Source organism: Oryctolagus cuniculus, chromosome 5 (genome assembly GCF_051225735.1).
Source record: "Oryctolagus cuniculus isolate XC-2025 breed Fujian yellow rabbit chromosome 5, ASM5122573v1, whole genome shotgun sequence".
NCBI lineage: Eukaryota > Metazoa > Chordata > Mammalia > Lagomorpha > Leporidae > Oryctolagus > Oryctolagus cuniculus.
In genome coordinates this window covers 88280830-88297928 of record NC_142871.1, presented here as the reverse complement: position 1 = coordinate 88297928, position 17099 = coordinate 88280830, and the positions used below count along the sequence as shown (strand labels likewise).

Here is a 17099-nt window from a genome sequence, read left to right as displayed (position 1 = left end):
GAGGTTCTCTCCTCCCTTCAGAGAAAGGCACCTCCCTCTTTGAAGACCTGTTCTTTCCACTGGGATCTCACTCACAGAGATCTTTTTGCCAGAGTGTCTTGGCTTTCCATGCCTGAAATACTCTCATGGGCTTTTCAGCCAGATCCGAGTGCCTTTAGGGCTGATTCTGAGGCCAGAGTGCTATTTAGGACATCCGCCATTCTATGAGTCTGCTGAGTATCTCACTTCCCATGTTGGATCACTCTCCCCTTTATTTATTCTATCGGTTGGTGTTAGCAGATACTAGACTTGTTTATGTGCTCCCTTTGACTCTTAGTCCTTTCATTATGATCAATTGTGAACTGAAATTGATCACTTGGAGTAGTGAGATGGCATTGGCACATGCCACCTTGATGGGATTGAATTGGAATCCCCTGGTATGTTTCCAACTCTACCAATTGGGGCAAGTCAGCCCGAGCATGTCCCAAATTATACATCTCTTCCCTCTCTTATTCCCACTCTTATGTTTAACAGGGATCACATTTCGGTTAATTTTCAACACTTAAGAATAACTGTGTGATAATTACAGAATTAAACCAGTCATATTAAGTAGAACAGACAAAAAAAAATACTATGAGGGATAATGTATTAAGTTGTCCATTAGCAGTCAGAGCTATGCTGATCAAGTCACCATTTCTCATAGTGTCCATTTCACTTCAGGAGGTTTCCTTTTTGGTGTTGAGTCAGTTGTCACTGATCAGGGAGAACATATGGTATTTGTCCCTTTGGGACTGGCTTACTTCACTCAGCATGATGTGTTCCAGATTCCTCCATTTTGTTGCAAATGACTGGATTTCGTTGTTTCTTACTGGGGTATAGTACTCTAAAGAATACATATCCCATAATTTCTTTATCCAGTCTACCGTTGATGGGCATTTAGGTTGGTTCCAGGTCTTGGCTATTGTGAATTGTGCTGCAATAAACATTAGGGTGCAGACCGCTTTTTTGTTTATCAATTTAAACTCCTTTGGGTAAATTCCAAGGAGTGGGATGGCTGGGTCGAATGGTAGGGTTATATTCAGGTTTCTGAGGAATCTCCAGACTGATTTCCATAGTGGCTTGACCAGTTTGCATTCCCACCAACAGTGGGTTAGTGTCCCTTTTTCCCCACATCCTCGCCAGCATCTGTTGTTGGTAGATTTCTGTATGTGAGCCATTCTAACCGGGGTGAGGTGAAACCTCATTGTGGTTTTGATTTGCATTTCCCTGATTGCTAGTGACCTTGAACATTTTTTCATGTGCCTGTTGGCCATTTGGATTTCCTCTTTTGAAAAATGTCTATTGAAGTCCTTGGCCCATCTCTTAAGTGGGTTGTTGGTTTTGTTTTTGTGGAGTTTCTTGATCTCTTTGTAGATTCTGGTTATTAACCCTTTATCTGTTGCATAGTTTGCAAATATTTTTTCCCATTCTGTCGGTTGTCTCTTCACTCTCCTGACTGTTTCTTTTGCAGTACAGAAACTTCTCAATTTGATGCAATCCCAATAGTTGATTTTGGCTTTGACTGTCTGTGCCTCCCGGGTCTTTTCCAGAAATTCTTTGCCTGTGCCAATATCTTGAAGGGTTTCTCCAATGTTCTCTAATAACTTAATGGTGTCAGGACGAAGATTTAGGTCTTTAATCCACGTTGAGTGGATTTTTGTGTAAGGTGTAAGGTAGGGGTCTTGCTTCATGATTCTGCACGTGGAAATCCAGTTTTCCCAGCACCATTTATTGAATAGACTGTCCTTGCTCCAGGAATTAGTGTTAGATCCTTGATCAAATATAAGTTGGCTGTAGATGTTTGGGTTGATTTCTGGTGTTTCAATTCTGTTCCATTGGTCTATCCATCTGTTTCTGTACCAGTACCATGCCTTTTTGATTACAACTGCCCTGTAGTATGTCCTGAAGTCTGGTATTGTGATGCCTCTGGCTTTGTTTTTGTTGTACAAGATTGCTTTAGCTATTCGAGGTCTCTTGTGCCTCCATATGAATTTCAGCATCATTTTTTCTAGATCTGCGAAGAATGTCTTTGGTATCTTGATTGGGATTGCATTGAATCTATAAATTGCTTTTGGGAGAATGGACATTTTGATGATGTTGATTCTTCCAATCCATGAGCATGGAAGATTTTTCCATTTTTTGGTATCCTCTTCTATTTCTTTCTTTAAGGTTTTGTAATTTTCATCGTAGAGATCTTTAACGTCCTTGGTTAAGTTTATTCCAAGGTATTTGATTGTTTTTGTAGCTATTGTGAATGGGATTGACCTTAGCAGCTCTTTCTCAGTCATGGCATTGCTTGTGTATACAAAGGCTGTTGATTTTTGTGCATTGATTTTATATCCTGCCACTTTGCCAAACTCCTTAATGAGTTATCTTTAATAGTAATGGATTTGTGACAGGCAGGAATGAACATAGTAAATGCAGATTTCTTCATTCTCCTTAAAAATATTTTCTTATTGCTCTAATTAAAGGAGATTTTAGTAAGGAGATGCATAACCTTTATAAAAAGTGTTATCAGTGTTATTTTTGTTTTTATTCAAATATATGGAAGTATAAAATTTTAAATTTAGAAATAATGGTGACCTATCTAATGAAGATCATAACATGGTAAAATTACTGTTTATTTAAAAAAAAAGTTTAATCTGGAGAAGTATAATTCTCAGGGTAAGTGTTTAAAAATTTAATGATTTAAAATGTTAATGTGCAACATTGTTATAATTATTCTTTCTTTTCTTAATATTTTACAGCTATGATTGGTTCCAAACAGATTCCGTAGTCACCATTGTCATATATACTAAACAGAAGGTAAAACATTTAAAAAAATTTAAAAATAATAAATAACAAATGTTATTCATGGGTCAGGCCCTTTTCTAAGCACCTATCTTATATTGATTTATTTACATCACAAATATTCTGTGGTAAAGATACTAGTTTTATCCTGTTCTAAAGAAGAGGAACCAGAAAGAGATCAAATAATTGGACCAAAGTCACACAGTAAATGGCAGATCTACAGTTTGGATCCCCAGCAGTCTGGCTCTAGGGTATCTTCTCTTAACAACTGGGCCATAGTTTCATTAAAGTATTGGACTGGGAAGTATTTTATGTGACTTTTTTTTTTTAAAGCATGGGTAATGAAAGTGAATCCCAATGAACTTCACCATAAAAACAAATTTCCTGAATGTAAATTGGAATTAGAGAGACTGTACTACTGTGGTTCAGTATGTTTGAACTTCTAATGGTGTTCAGATATCCTTTTTTTTTTTATAAGATTTATTTATGTATTTGAAAGGCAGAGTTAGAGAGGCAGAGACAGAGAGAGAAAGGTCTTCCATCTGCTGGTTCACTCCTTGGAGGACCGCAACCACCGGAGCTGGGCCAATCCGAAGCTAGGATCCAGAAGCTTCTTCCGGGTCTCCCACATGGGTGCAGGGACCCAAGGACTTAGGCCATCTTCCACTGGCTTCCCAGGCCATAGCAGAGAGCTGGATTGGAAGTGGAGCAGCTGGGACTAGAACCGGCGTCAATATGGAATGCTGACACTGCAGGTGACAGCTTTACCTGCTATGCCACAGCGCCGGCCCCCAGGTATCCTTTTTTTTTTTTTTTTTTTTTTTTTTTTTTTTTTTTTAAAGGATTTATTTATTTTACTTGAAAGTCAAGCGTTACACAGAGGAGAGGCAGAGAGAGAGAGGTCCTCCATCCAATGGTTCACTCCCCAATTGGCCGCAGCCACTGGAGCTGCGCCGATCTGAAGCCAGGAGCCAGGAGCCTCCTCCGGGTCCCGCTCGTGGGTGCAGGGGCCCAAGGACCTGGGCCATCTTCCACTGCCCTCCCAGGCCACAGCAGAGAGCTGGATCAGAATGGAGCAGCCGGGTCTCAAACTGGTGCCCATGTGGGATGCTGGCACCACAGGCCAGGGTGTTAACCTGCTGCACTACAGCGCCAGCCTCCCCCCCACCCCCATATCCTTTTGAAACTGAAGTTAGGGGCTGGTACCTGGTGGAGCCACCGCCTGCAATGCCAGTATCCCATATGGGCACTGGTTCAAGTCCTGGCTGTTCCACTTCCCATCCAACTCTCTGCTGTGGCCTGGGAAAGTAGTGGAGGATGGCCTAAGTCCTTGTGTCCCTGCAGCTGCATGGGAGACCCCGAGGAATCTCCTGACTCCTGGCTTCAGATCAGCGCAGCTCTGGCCATTGTGGCCAATTGGGCAGTGAACCAGTGGATGAAAGACCTCTCTCTCTCTCTCTCTCTCTAGCTCTCTGCCTCTCTTTTCTCTGTGTAACTCTGACTTTCAAGTAACTAAATAAATCTTAAAAAAAAAAAAAAAGAAAAGAAACTGAAGTTAGGGAGATAGTTTATTCACTGAGGGTTTGCTTGACACTTTGTTTATGTGAGGCCCTGCCTTAGTTGGCAGGGTTCTAATAATGAAGGACTGTTACACAGAGCCCTGGCTTTCCCAGGGCTCACTTTCCCCCTGGGAAGTCTCCAAACACCTCCTTCAGCAGTCATCAAGGTTCCCACACTTGGAGGAACAATGTGGGTTTAAAGATGAGTTCTGGCAGCTGGGAGCTTTTTCAGCTGGGAGCTTTTCATGCCACCTCTGGGGTGGCAGAACCACCCTGAGCTGATGAGTTCCTCTGACTCTTGCAGCATTAGCTTACTCTGCTGCAGAAGACTGGCTTTGGGGTAGGTGTTGCAATGCATCAGGGTAAGCCTCTCCTTTTGATGCCCACATCCTATATTGGAGTCCGTGGGTTCTAGTCCTGCCTTCACTTCTGTTACAGCTGCCTGCCAGTGTGTACCCTATGAGACAGCAGATAATGATTCATGTCCTTGGGTCCCTACCACCCATGTGCTATACCTGGATGGACTGCCTGGCTTCTGACTTTGACCTGGCCCAACACTGGATGTTGTGGGCATCTGAGGAATGAACCAGTAGATGGAAGATACCCCTCTGTAACTCTGCCTTTCTAATAAATAAACACTTACTAAAAGAGAAAAAGTGACTAGCCTCTGCCTGATACAGTCATATAGCCAGGAGCAGTAGAGACATTGCTTGTCCCTCTTCCCACTCCTTCTTGCTGTTGTCCCTTTGTCATGTAGTCTAAAACCAATAGGGGAGAACCTAGGGAGGTCTGAGTCCACTCCCATGGGTAATATCAAAGTAGTACGGAGACCAGAAGGCTAAAGGAAAGGGAAGGTTTCCATAGGAAAGTATGATTTCAGTATGATTTAATGATACCAAAATACCCTCCACCAATGCTACGTTGTTTTAGAGACATCTAAAAATTTGCTACTGGATTGGTTTTGCTTTGTTTGTTTTGTTTGATAGGCTGAGGTGGAGAGGTTATATAATTTGCCAGCATCACCCAGTAGTGGAAAGATGAAAATGAACACAAATATCTTGGTTTCTCATATAATTCTAATTTTTTTCACCATATTGCTTATCCAACAAGTATTTATTGAGTATCTACTAGCTGCCAGGTGCTATTCTAAAGATACTCTCTTAAGCATAGTGCTCCAAGGTGAAGGGGGATCCTAACAGACATGAATATGTAGTTTAAATTTTGGTATGTGCTTTGAAGGAGAAGAATTGGGTTGAATGAGAGGGAAAAAACAGGAGTAACATTTATTTAGCTTGCAAGTTCTATAAAGAAGCACAGTACAAACTCTCATCAGTCAGTCACCTCACAAGTATAAATGTGGAAGTTTGGGAAAACTGCTTTTTAATCTTTTGTTTTTGCTTTCTGTTTAAGGATATCGGTTTAGACTCAGTAATAATTGATCATCAGGATGATTCCTTTAGAGCAGAAACAATTATCAAGGACTATTCATATCTTGTACATATTGGTGAGTACTGTTTTATTAAATGAGAGTACCCTCATTTTCTTTTAAATAAGACAATCATGGTCTATAGTCTAGGGCACTATATATTTTATCTCCTATTTTTTTTGTCATTTTTGATTTTTTTCTTTATACTAATAAAAGTGTTAGCAAATGGTGGTAAGGCCTTAAACCTTTCCAAGTTTAAGCAGTCAGATGCCATCAGAATCAATAGTTTATACTTGTTGGTCCAGCTCTGGTATACCTTACAGGCAAGTCTCCTGAGGCCTCCAGTTGTTATGTACTTACTTCGCACCCATCACTGGGTGGCCCATTCCACAGGTCTATTTCTTGCCTGCTCTGCCATGGGCAGTCAGAGGCCACAATAGAGCAGTCTGGGCTGCACATGTGTGTTGTATCCTCAGCTGTCTGTCTCTTCATGGCCAAAGAGAAACCAGACAATTCACTTCTGTCGGTTTGGAGGAATTAAGATCTATTAGAAGAAAGAATCTCTAAAGTCAGGTTTCAGAATACCAGATTCTTAATCTGCTTCTCGCTTAGAATGAACTTGACTCTAAGATTTCACTGTTTTCTCCTTTTATGACAATGATGTTTTTCTAATTAGAAAGTAGAAATAAAACAAAAAGCAAATAATAGGAACAGGAAAATAATCTTGGAAATAGTGTGTAAAGTATGTATTCTCGGGCCGGCGCCGCGGCTCACTAGGCTAATCCTCCGCCTAGTGGCGCCGGCACACCGAGTTCTAGTCCCGGTCGGGGCGCCGGATTCTGTCCTGGTTGCCCCTCTTCCAGGCCAGCTCTCTGCTGTGGCCAGGGAGTGCAGTGGAGGATGGCCCAAGTGCTTGGGCCCTGCACCCCATGGGAGACCAGGAAAAGCGCCTGGCTCCTGGCTCCTGGCTCCTGCCATCGGATCAGCGCGGTGCGCCAGCCTCAGCGTGCCGGCCGCGGCGGTCATTGGAGGGTGAACCAACGGCAAAAGGAAGACCTTTCTCTCTCTCTCTCTCTCTCTCTCACTGTCCACTCTGCCTGTAAAAAAAAAAAAAAAAAAAATATGTATTCTCATGAAGGACTTTTCAGTTACTTTTGCAGAGTCCAGGCTGAAACTCTCAGACTTCAGCTGAGGCAGATTCTGCTCAGTGCTCTGCTCTATTAATGAAGTTCATTTAGTTCTGAATTTGGTGAGAGTTAATAACTGTTTGTTGTTCTTACTTCTCCCTCATCCATTAGAACAGCCAACCTCAAGCCATAAATCTTTCTAGAAATATATCCTACCCTATGCAACTGTTTTTCTCTAATTTTTGATGATTTAAAATCTGATTGCCTTTTATGGGGGAGCTTTAATTAGATACTCCAGTTGTCTGGAAAAGTATTTATTAGTCATAGCACTGTCATGATTTCTTTTTAAATAAAACCTATGTGTTAGCATCTACTATTTTTTCCAAATACTTTGTGACTGATTTTGTTCATGCTGTAGCTAACAGTATATTTAGCTGTTCTTTCTGGCCAGACCACAGCTGCAGTTGCTCTTGAAGCAATAGCTGAGAGTTTGAAGAGTGTCCCCAAATCATACCATTTGGGGTTCGTTAGAATTCCAAACTAGGAGGCATTAAATGTCAGGATGATCTACCCAAAACTTTAATTAGGAAAATGGGTACAGAGGGGTCTGCAGTATATTTCAAGGCAGACAGTGAGAAAAAGGGATGTTCTGCCAATGTGTGTCTGAAACAAAGGGGTCAGGTTATGGAGTTTATAGAGAATTCAAGAGTTTGGTCAGGGCTGGGGCCAGTTTCTTTCAGTGTTTTGGGCAATAACCTAAACACCTTTAACAGTGCCTAGAGAATGTTCGTGGCCTAGGCTTATGTTCTAGCCTGCTGGGGAAAATATGCTCATGCTGGCTGGGTCACAGAACAGCCAAGGCATTTTGTATTTCTCCATCAGGACAAAAAAAAGTGGAGAATCCTCTAGGACCCAGTATTATCACATGTATTACAAAAATGACAACAACATCAAAAAACAAACAAAAAGAACCAGCTTCGTTACCAGTATTGAACTGAAGGAAGGACTGAAATAGTGCAAAATTTTTAGAAGGTATTTGATACAGTATTCCTTGCATCTCCTCCTTTTAGAGTATAAGAGCAGAGGTTTTTCTCTTTGATTAACTGTTGTATCCATTATTCTTGGAAGTGCTAGCACATACAGAGTCTCAAAAATTTCTTTTCTCAGCAGTTAAATGAATATTCAGCTTTAGAAAATAATAGAAAAGAGAAGCAAGGCTAGACCTTGCTTGGTCTGTGTTCTCATTTGTTCATGAACACACCCAGGGGTCTGCAGCCTACAGGTGCCATGTCTCTGTGTAGCCTGCCTTTCTATGGTTTGCTGGACTTTTCTTCTGGGACCATGCTTGGACTTGTATGAGTTCTCCACTTATGTGTAATTATATATTTATTCTATTAAAAGATAGCAGAATGGGATAATTAAAAGAAATGTATATTTAATTTGGCTCTCCATTTTGATGGTGTGCAATATTTTTTCCTTTTGATCTTTCAGAATGTTTTGCTTGTCTTGAGGGATTTGAAATAGTACATAAACCACTTAAATGATCTTGGTTTTCATAAATTGTATGAATTTAAGTTGGATTTTAACCAAATACATTTTTCTGTCCCAGGGCTAAGCCATGAGGTTCAAGAAGATTTTTCTGGTAAGCTGCCAAAAAATTGTGTTTCTATACATGCATATAAATAGAAAAAAATCACATTTTTTTTTGACAGGCAGAGTTAGAGAGAGAGAGAGATAGAAAAGTCTTCCTTCCGTTGGTTTACCCCCTAAATAGCTGCTATGGCTAGTGTGCTGCGCCGATCCGAAGCCAGGAGCCAGGTGCCTTCCCCTGGTCTCCCATGCGGGTGCAGGGCCCAAGAATTTGGGCCATCCTCCACTGCCCTCCCTGGCCACAGTAGAGAGCTGGACTAGAAGAGGAGCAACCGGGACAGAACCGGCGCTCCAACCGGGACTAGAACCTGGTGTGGTGGCGCTGCAGGCGGAGGATTAGCCTACTGAGCTGCGGCGCCGGCCAGAAAAATCACATTTGTCTTATTTTTCATAAGTATGTTTTCATATTGCAAAACAAAGGTATATAATTTTTTATAAAAACAAATATGTTAATTTTTAAATATGTTTTTACTGTAGATTTTATGTTTTCCTCCATTTTTTCTTCCCCTTGTGCCTTTAAATTTTTTTCTTCCTTAAAAAAAATTCCTGTCTCCTTTCCATTCTTCTTCCTTCCTCATCTCTGCCCTGCTGCTCACATGCAGTTTGTAGAAATATACTAGACCAAATTTCTCTTAGCTGTTTATGTTGGCAGAGAATATTACTGAAGCATGAATATTGCTGCATATCCACGCATAGCATGGATTTCACACAGTTGTTTATTAACAGTACTCACCATAGAATGGTGCTTTCTTGCTTCCAGGTACTGTCAGAGTATACAAGAGTACTTCAAAAAGTTCATGAAAAATGGAGTTAAAACAATAAATTTATTTTGGTGCAAAAATTTATTGAAATCTATGTGTGAATTTTTCAAAGTATTCATTTTCCATGAATCCTTGTAAGACCTCTTATGTTACACTGTGTTAGTGTCTCCCCTTTTCTGTATACCTTAGTGAGCCTAGTGAATTTTATAGATTATGCTATTAGAAGTCAAGAAGCATATTTTCACTTCAGATCAGTACTCACTGAATTGCATTAATTTGATTGATTTTTTTAAAAAAAGATTTATTTATTTATTTATTTGAATGACAGAGTTACAGACAGAGAAGGAGAGGCAAGAAAGATATCTTCCATCAACTGGTTCACTCCCCAAATTACCTCAACAGCTAGGGCTGGGCCAGGCTGAAGCCAGGGGCCTGGAACTCCATCTGAGTCTCCCACATAGGTGGCAGGGGCTCAAGCTCTGGGATCAACTTCTGCTGCTATCCCAGGTACATTAGCAGGGAGCTGGATTGGAAATGGAAAAGCTAGGACTTAACTGGAGCTCACGCAAGATGCTGGTGTCTGTTGCAGGTGGCAGCTTAATCTGCTATGCCACAGTGCTGGTCCCTGACTGACCTGTTTTAAAAAGCTGTAAAGTTGATACTGGATCCTGTGTTTACTGTGAGGAAAAACAGATAACATTGTTTCTAAAGAAAAATAAGATGTGCTTCAGTTCTTTAAATGCATGTTCAATTCATAAAATTGAAATCAGTATATGGAATTCTATATATTATTATTGTATCCATGTATTTGAAACTATTTTAATCATTCAAATAATATAAAATGCTTTTAGTTGTCAAAAATTCATATAAGCTTCATTAATATAGTCCCTATTTGCTTGGGATGTGTTTCACTGAGGTTTTTCTTGTGTTTCTTACTCAGTGTTAGTCTGCTGAATTTATCCATGAGAAACCCCTGATTCCAACTAGGCAGTTTAAAACTACGCAACTTGAATTTGCTTTTGTGGCTACTCTAATGAGTTTTGTCCTTGCATTCTGGTTGATTGTTAGCTGCTATCCTGTTCTTCCCCAAAATTGTGCTTAAAAGACACTACTTCAACAAATTTCTTGGGTCTTTCTCTCTTGGATCCCCCTTTCTGACTGCTGTGGTAGAAGTTTCTGACTTAAGTAAATCTTGCTTCCCCCCCCCGCCCCCCCCCCAAACAGTAAATTTAGCTGTAAACTGCTTAATTCCATGACTGTATCTGATAAGCGTTATGAAGACTAGTAATATGAGAGGTCTTCAAAAAGTTCATGGAAGATGCGTTTTGAGAAAAACATGATTTCAGTTTTTTTGTACTAAAATTATAATTCAATTCCATTTTCCATGAACTTTTTGAAGTACCCTTGTGAATGTTGGTTTGACCCTTGAAATTAGTTTGTAAGAAGCTAATCTGGCCTAAAGTTAATTAAACTGGATTTCACATTGTATAAGGAATAAACAATTTTGATAAATATTCAAACAAAATGTCATTTATCTCACTAGTGATCAACATCATTTATATTACTTAGATCAGAACATTTGGACTGTTTGAGAAAGATTGTTTTGAAAAAAAGATCTGATATTAGTACCTATGAATCCAAATGGCTGTTATCTTCTTTTCAGTGCGGGTTGTTGAGAATGTGGGAAAAATAGAAATTATCCTTAAGAAAAGAGAGAAAACTTCTTGGAAATGTCTCGGTCATCCCCTGGAGAATGATAATTCACTAGTTCCAAAGAAAGATACAGGTATGCCATGCTGTTACTTTCTTATATTAATTTAATATTGGTGAAATTGTTGTACTGTTTGGGACCAGAGTTTGGAAGGCCTGATTCGTATGAGTTAAAGGGTTCCTATATTTTTTTCTAGCTTGAAAAGGACATTATGTCTGGTTTTTTTTTTTTTTTTTTTTTTCATATATGTTAAATTTCAGAGTAAAGGTTTAGGCACAAGTCCCTAGATAATGACTTCTTGAAAGGAGAAGCCTGCTTGTACTTAGACATTTTTTTTTTCCAAACCTTTTTGAGAGGCAGGGAGACAGGCAGAAACATAGAGCTCCCATGTGCTGATTCACTCTCCAATTGCCTACAATGACTAGGGTTAGACCACGCTAAAGCTGGGAGCCAGGGACGCAGTCAACTATCCCATGGGAATGACAGAGACCCAACCACATGAGGCATTCCCAGTTTCCTCTCAGGGTACACATTAGCAGGAAGCTTGAATAGGGAGGAGAGGCAGGAATTGAACTCAGACACTCTTAATGTCTTTTTTTTTTTTTTTTTTGGGCAGAGTACTCTTAATGTCTTTTAACTGCTGGACTGAATTTCTTCCCCTGTGCTTAGGCTTTTGTCCTACCTACTCCTTTGGGTGCCTTTTAATAAAAGATACAAACACAAGTTGACATTTATGTTTTGTGTACACATTTATGTTTAATATTTTCTGCCAAGTAAACCAGATTCTCACTTACTCCTAAAGGATGATACTGTTTATTTCCTTCCTTTTCATCTAAGTTTAAAATACATAGAAAACAGTGCATGTTACATGTGTTCTACCTGATGAAATTTCACAAAATGGACATACCTGTATTTTCTCTTTTGAAACAAGTAGGATTTGCTCTTCCTCCCAAGTGTGTTGAAAATTCACAGTGATGTGTCACAGTATACATCTATTTTCCTCCTTCATGCCGAATGTTCATCCTCCATGCTGATCTTTTCAATATAGAAACTTAGGATTTTGTTTTTTGTGGGTTTTTTTTTAAAGATTTATTTATTTATTTGAAAGAGTTACAGAGAGAGAGAGAGAGATCTTCTGCAGGTTCACTTAGAAAAGGAGAGAGAGAGAGACAGGGAGAGATCACAATCATCCATCTGCTGGTTCTCTCGCCAAATGGCTGCATGGGCCATGGTGGGGCCAAGTCGAAGCCGGAGTCAAGAACTTCCCACGTGTGTGCAGGGGCCCAAGCTTTTGGGCCATCTTCTGCTGATTTCCCAGGCACGTTAGCAGGGAGCTGGATCAGGAGTGGAGCAGGTGGGGCTTGAACCGGCACCCATATGGGATGCTGGCCCTGCAGGTTGCAGCTTTACCCACTATAGCACAACACTGGTCTCAAAAGTTAGGATTTTGAATTCTGGGAAATATCATTGATTGTCTTCCGTCTGTGATCTGTTTTTGCTTTCTAGAAGTATTTTTATATTAAACCTCCTTAATCCTCTAATTTTCTTAATTTTTCTTATTTTCACTTTTGTCCTTTTGTTCTAAGGAGATTTCTTTAGCTTTGTTTTTCAAAGCTTTTCTGTTAAGTTACTCATTTCTACTTGTACTTTAAATTTCTAAGAATTTGTTTGATTTCTATTTGTTTGTTCTTAGCATCATTTATTTGTCTTAGCATGTTATTAACTCCTCCTACCTTTTTAAAAACATTGATAGTGTTTTAGAGTTTTCACAGTGTATTCTGAGATTCCCTCTCAAGTTAGTTTGTTGCTCAGTGTGTTTTAGTGTCTTTCATATTAGATGCTCTCTTTGAGTGCTGGCTTATCCTTGACTGCTCACATTTCACGGTGGGACTCTAAAAGCTCACTGGAAACTGCATGTGGGTATTGCTTATCAATGGAAATAGACATTACACAGCTGGATCGTTTCCCTGGGAAATAGTGATGCCAGTATTTTGTCAGATCTCTAGAGTGAACAGTCTCTTCCCTACTGATTTCAGTTACCAGGCATGCCCTTGCCTTGTCAGCTCTCGAGTTTGATGCTTTCATTTCTAATTCCCATTCTTTCTGTCCCTAGGGGCTTTTGCCTTAAAAAAATAACCAAACAGACAAAAAGAGGCCTAGTTGTTGTTATTTTGAGGGTTTCAGAAGGAGTTAACTGTATGAATTCCATTTATGACTTATAAATATTTAAAATTAGTATATGAAATAGGAAAAACTGAAGTGTTTATCTGACTCTCACCATTCAACCTAGAACACACACTTCTGGTCACCAAAATGTGTGGGAGTTTGTCCCTACTGACAGCCAGTTTGCCAGGAACACCAACCGGGTGTCCACAATTTAACACTGTTCTCATACTAACTACAGTGAATGCAGACCCCACTGGTTAAGGCTCAGTGTAACAAGACTGTCCTTTAACTCAGCCCTTTAAGTCAGTTGCAGGCTCCTGGATTGTGACTGTACTTCTGACCAAGCAACCATAAATTTGGGTTCATTTGCCTCATCCTGCTTTGAGTTTAGAAAGTTGCTATTTAGAGTCATGGAACTTGGGGAAGCACTTACTTATATGTACTCTTTTAGTGTAAAGGAGGTAACATAGGATCCAGCTGATTAACCAGATTGAAGAGAAGTAAAGGGCACCGTATGTAAGGAGTACAGAGTTTTCATTGTCTCCCAAAGCTGCACCACACTCCAGGTAACTCCATGTGTTCAGCAACCTAGAAGCTCTCCAAATTCTGTCTTTTTGAGTTTTTGTGAAAGCTTCATTATGTAGGAATGATTGATTGCGTCATGGCCAATGGCAATCAACTGAGTCTTCAGCCTTTCTCTCCTTGGAAGTTAGAGGTGGGGCTGAAAGTTCCAAGTGTTTAACTATATGGTAGGTTACCCTGACAGCTAGCTTCCTGTCTGGGGCAGTCCAGGAACCTGCTAAGAGTTGCCTTATTAGAACAAACAATGCTTTAGTCACACAGAAAATTCCAAGGGATTTAGGAGCTTCCTGTCACTCAGGAAATTATGAACATTTTAGTAACTATGTCAGAAACTGAGTCAAAGACCAAATATTAGAAAAAGGATTTTCTTGGTACCTTTATCTATAAGGATTTTAGGAGCTCTATGTCAGGATCCAGGGACATTTATTTATTTATTTCACAATTATAAAAATATATTTATAGATAATTTTCAGAAAAGTATGAGAAATCTTATTTTGAGGATTCATTGTATATAAAAGGCTACTTTAGGCACTGTTAAGAAACAAACAGAAAACATGAGAAATTATTTCTCAGGTTGAAGAGAGAAAACATTAAAAACAGGAAACTAAATCTTTTATAAAGATCAGATCAACAAGGATATGTTATGTTGTACAAACTAAACATATTTTAAGGTAGTCTCAAGTGAACAAAGATGAAGTTGATCTTGAATGACTACCTGAAGTTGTTTGAAATTGGAATCTATGGCTTTAAAAAAAAATAACAGAATAAGAAGCTGTGAAGGACTTTCCGTATCATACTGGATATATATTGTGTCGAGTATTTTGCAGTTTGGAAGAAAATGGAAGAAGCACATAAGTGGTATGTATGAAAGTTCAAATAGGTTAATTGTTCTGGAGCAGGAGGAACTGAATTTTGTGGTATTATGTAGGGAAGGGGGACACAGGAATAATAGTGTGATCTAGTAGATCAGAAGAAAGGGGCAATGAAGAAAAGATTTATTATTAGGCTGAAATCTCTCACCTGAGATTACCTGACTTATCTAGTAATTGAAAGATGGAAAACCAGATAAAATCCAGGTCCAAGAAATAAATGATACTGAAAACTAAAGCTGGCCTCCATTTGGAAATAGAGTGATCAGTGCCCAGGTATTCATCTTTGTAACTTGCTGAGGTTTTCCATAAACTCTGATACCTTTGCTATAAATTTCTCCTTCAGACTCAAAGCACCATAGGAAAAAGAAAGCTTTATTTAAAATGAAAGAAAGAGTGGAAAAGAGAAGCAAAGAAAGCATGGTTTGACCTTTTTTATGTGAAATTGGAGCCAGGGGTATTATTTTTCAGTGAAATAGATTTTCTACTTTGAGAAATGACTCAGTCTGGGTGATTTTTATTTGACTGAATTAACAAAGATAATTTCTTATTTTTTCTTTCTTCTCATCAAATCATGAAAAACTGTAGATTATTCTACTCACTAGCAGAGCTTAATTGTTATATCATCAAAGGATTGTATTGAACTTGTTACCTGTTATCTGAAACATGTACAGCCCTATGTGGTTCCTAGATTTTCAATATGTATTACTAAAAGTAGACTCTTTTATAACATGTTGACTTCATCATAGTGAAGTTTCTTAGCTAAAAGAATTTTAGTTTGAAAATAAGCTTGTAAGTTGAAAGTTTTTTTTTTTTTTTTTTTAAGATTTACTTATTTATTTCAAAATCAGAGTTATAGAGAGGGAGAGGCAACAGATCTTCCATCTGTTGGTTCACTCTCCTAATGGCTACAATGGCCAAGGCTGGGCCAGGCTGAAGCCAGGAGCCAGGACCTTCATCTGGGTCTCCCATGAGGGTGGTAGGGTCCCAGATGCCTGGGCCATCTTCTGCTGCTATGGATCAGAAATGGAGCAGTGGGACATGAACCAATGCCCATATGGGATGCCAGCTGCAGACAGCAACTTTACTGGCTATACCACAATACTGGTCCCCTGGTGTTCCCTTTCTGTTGTCTCTCACAGTGAAGACTTTGCCATGTTTTCTGCTTTAGCCTAATGAAACTTTATTTTTGAAAGAATAATGGATTGAACATTTCTAAAATTTATTTTCATTTTATTTGAAGGACAGAAGGGGAGGGGCGGGGGAGAGAGAGAGAGATCTTCCATCCATTGGTTTGCTCTTCAAAAGTACCCACAGCCCCAGCTGAAGCCAGGAGACTAGGACTTAGTCCAGGTGAACTTGAGTGGCAGGGCCTTAACTGATTGGTAATCACATGCTGCCTTCCAGGGTGCACAATAGCAGGAAGCTGAATCAAAAGTGGAGCCAAGATTCAAAACCCAGGGACTGCGCTGTGGGATGAGGACATCCCAATGACATCTTAGCCACTGAGCCAAATGCTCATCCCTGACGTTCTATTTTTAGAAAAAGAAATACAGCTTCTTTTCAGTGTTAAGAAAAAGGTTTGTGGGGACTGGCGCTGTGGTGCAGCAGGTTAAGGCCCTGGCCTGAAGTGGCGGCATCCCATATGGGCGCCGGTTCTAGTCCCGGCTGCTCCTCTTCCAATCCAGCTCTCTGCTATGGCCTGGGAAAGCAGTAGAGGATGGCCCAAGTGCATCGGCCCCTGTACCCACGTGGGAGACCCGAAAGAAGCTCCTGGCTTCAGATCGGAATAGTTCCAGCCATTATAGCCATCTGGGGAGTGTACCAGCGGATGGAAGACCTCTCTCTCTGTAATTCTGTCTTTTAAATAAATAAAATAAATCTTTAAAAAAAAAAAGAAAAAGATTTGTCCAAATTATCATATTATTTCCCAGTATTTCAGTGTTTCGGTGTTATCCCAATATCTCTGTGTTATGTGAGTGGTGGTGTTTTTTTGTTTTTTTTTGTTTTGTTTTTTTTTTTTTTTTGACAGGCAGAGTGGACAGTGAGAGACAGAGAGAGAGAAAGGTCTTCCTTTGCCGTTGGTTCACCCTCCAGTGGGTGCTGCGGCCGGCCCACTGCAGCTGGCGCACCACGCTGATCTGAAGGCAGGAGCCAGGTGCTTCTCCTGGTCTCCCATGTGGGTGCAGGGCCCAAGCACTTGGGCCATCCTTCACTGCACTCCCAGGCCACAGCAGAGAGCTGGCCTGGAAGAGGGGCAACCGGGACAGAATCCGGCAGCCCGACCAGGACTGGAACCTGATGTGTCGGTGCCGCAGGCATAGGATTAGCCTATTGAGCCGCGGCGCCGGCTATGTGAGTGTTTTTAAAAGAAGTTAAGGGGGCTGGTGCTGTGGCATAGTGGGTAAAGCCGCTGTCTGTAGTGCTGGCCTCCCATATG

At 40.2% G+C, this 17099-nt stretch overlaps 1 protein-coding gene across 4 annotated transcripts in view; it reads left to right on the top strand.

Moving 5' to 3' along the window:
• The window catches only part of CYB5R4 (cytochrome b5 reductase 4), a 189966-nt gene that overhangs the window by 73961 nt on the left and 98906 nt on the right, over window positions 1-17099 (top strand). For 3 of the 4 annotated variants that reach the window (XM_008263160.5, XM_089332946.1, XM_008263159.5), the window contains 4 exons: window positions 2766-2823; window positions 5778-5871; window positions 8530-8562; window positions 10995-11117. In XM_008263160.5, the coding sequence (XP_008261382.1) occupies window positions 2766-2823; window positions 5778-5871; window positions 8530-8562; window positions 10995-11117 (308 nt within the window). The remainder of the gene's footprint in view (window positions 1-2765; window positions 2824-5777; window positions 5872-8529; window positions 8563-10994; window positions 11118-17099) is intronic. The other variant, XM_070073823.2, reaches the window with a different exon arrangement.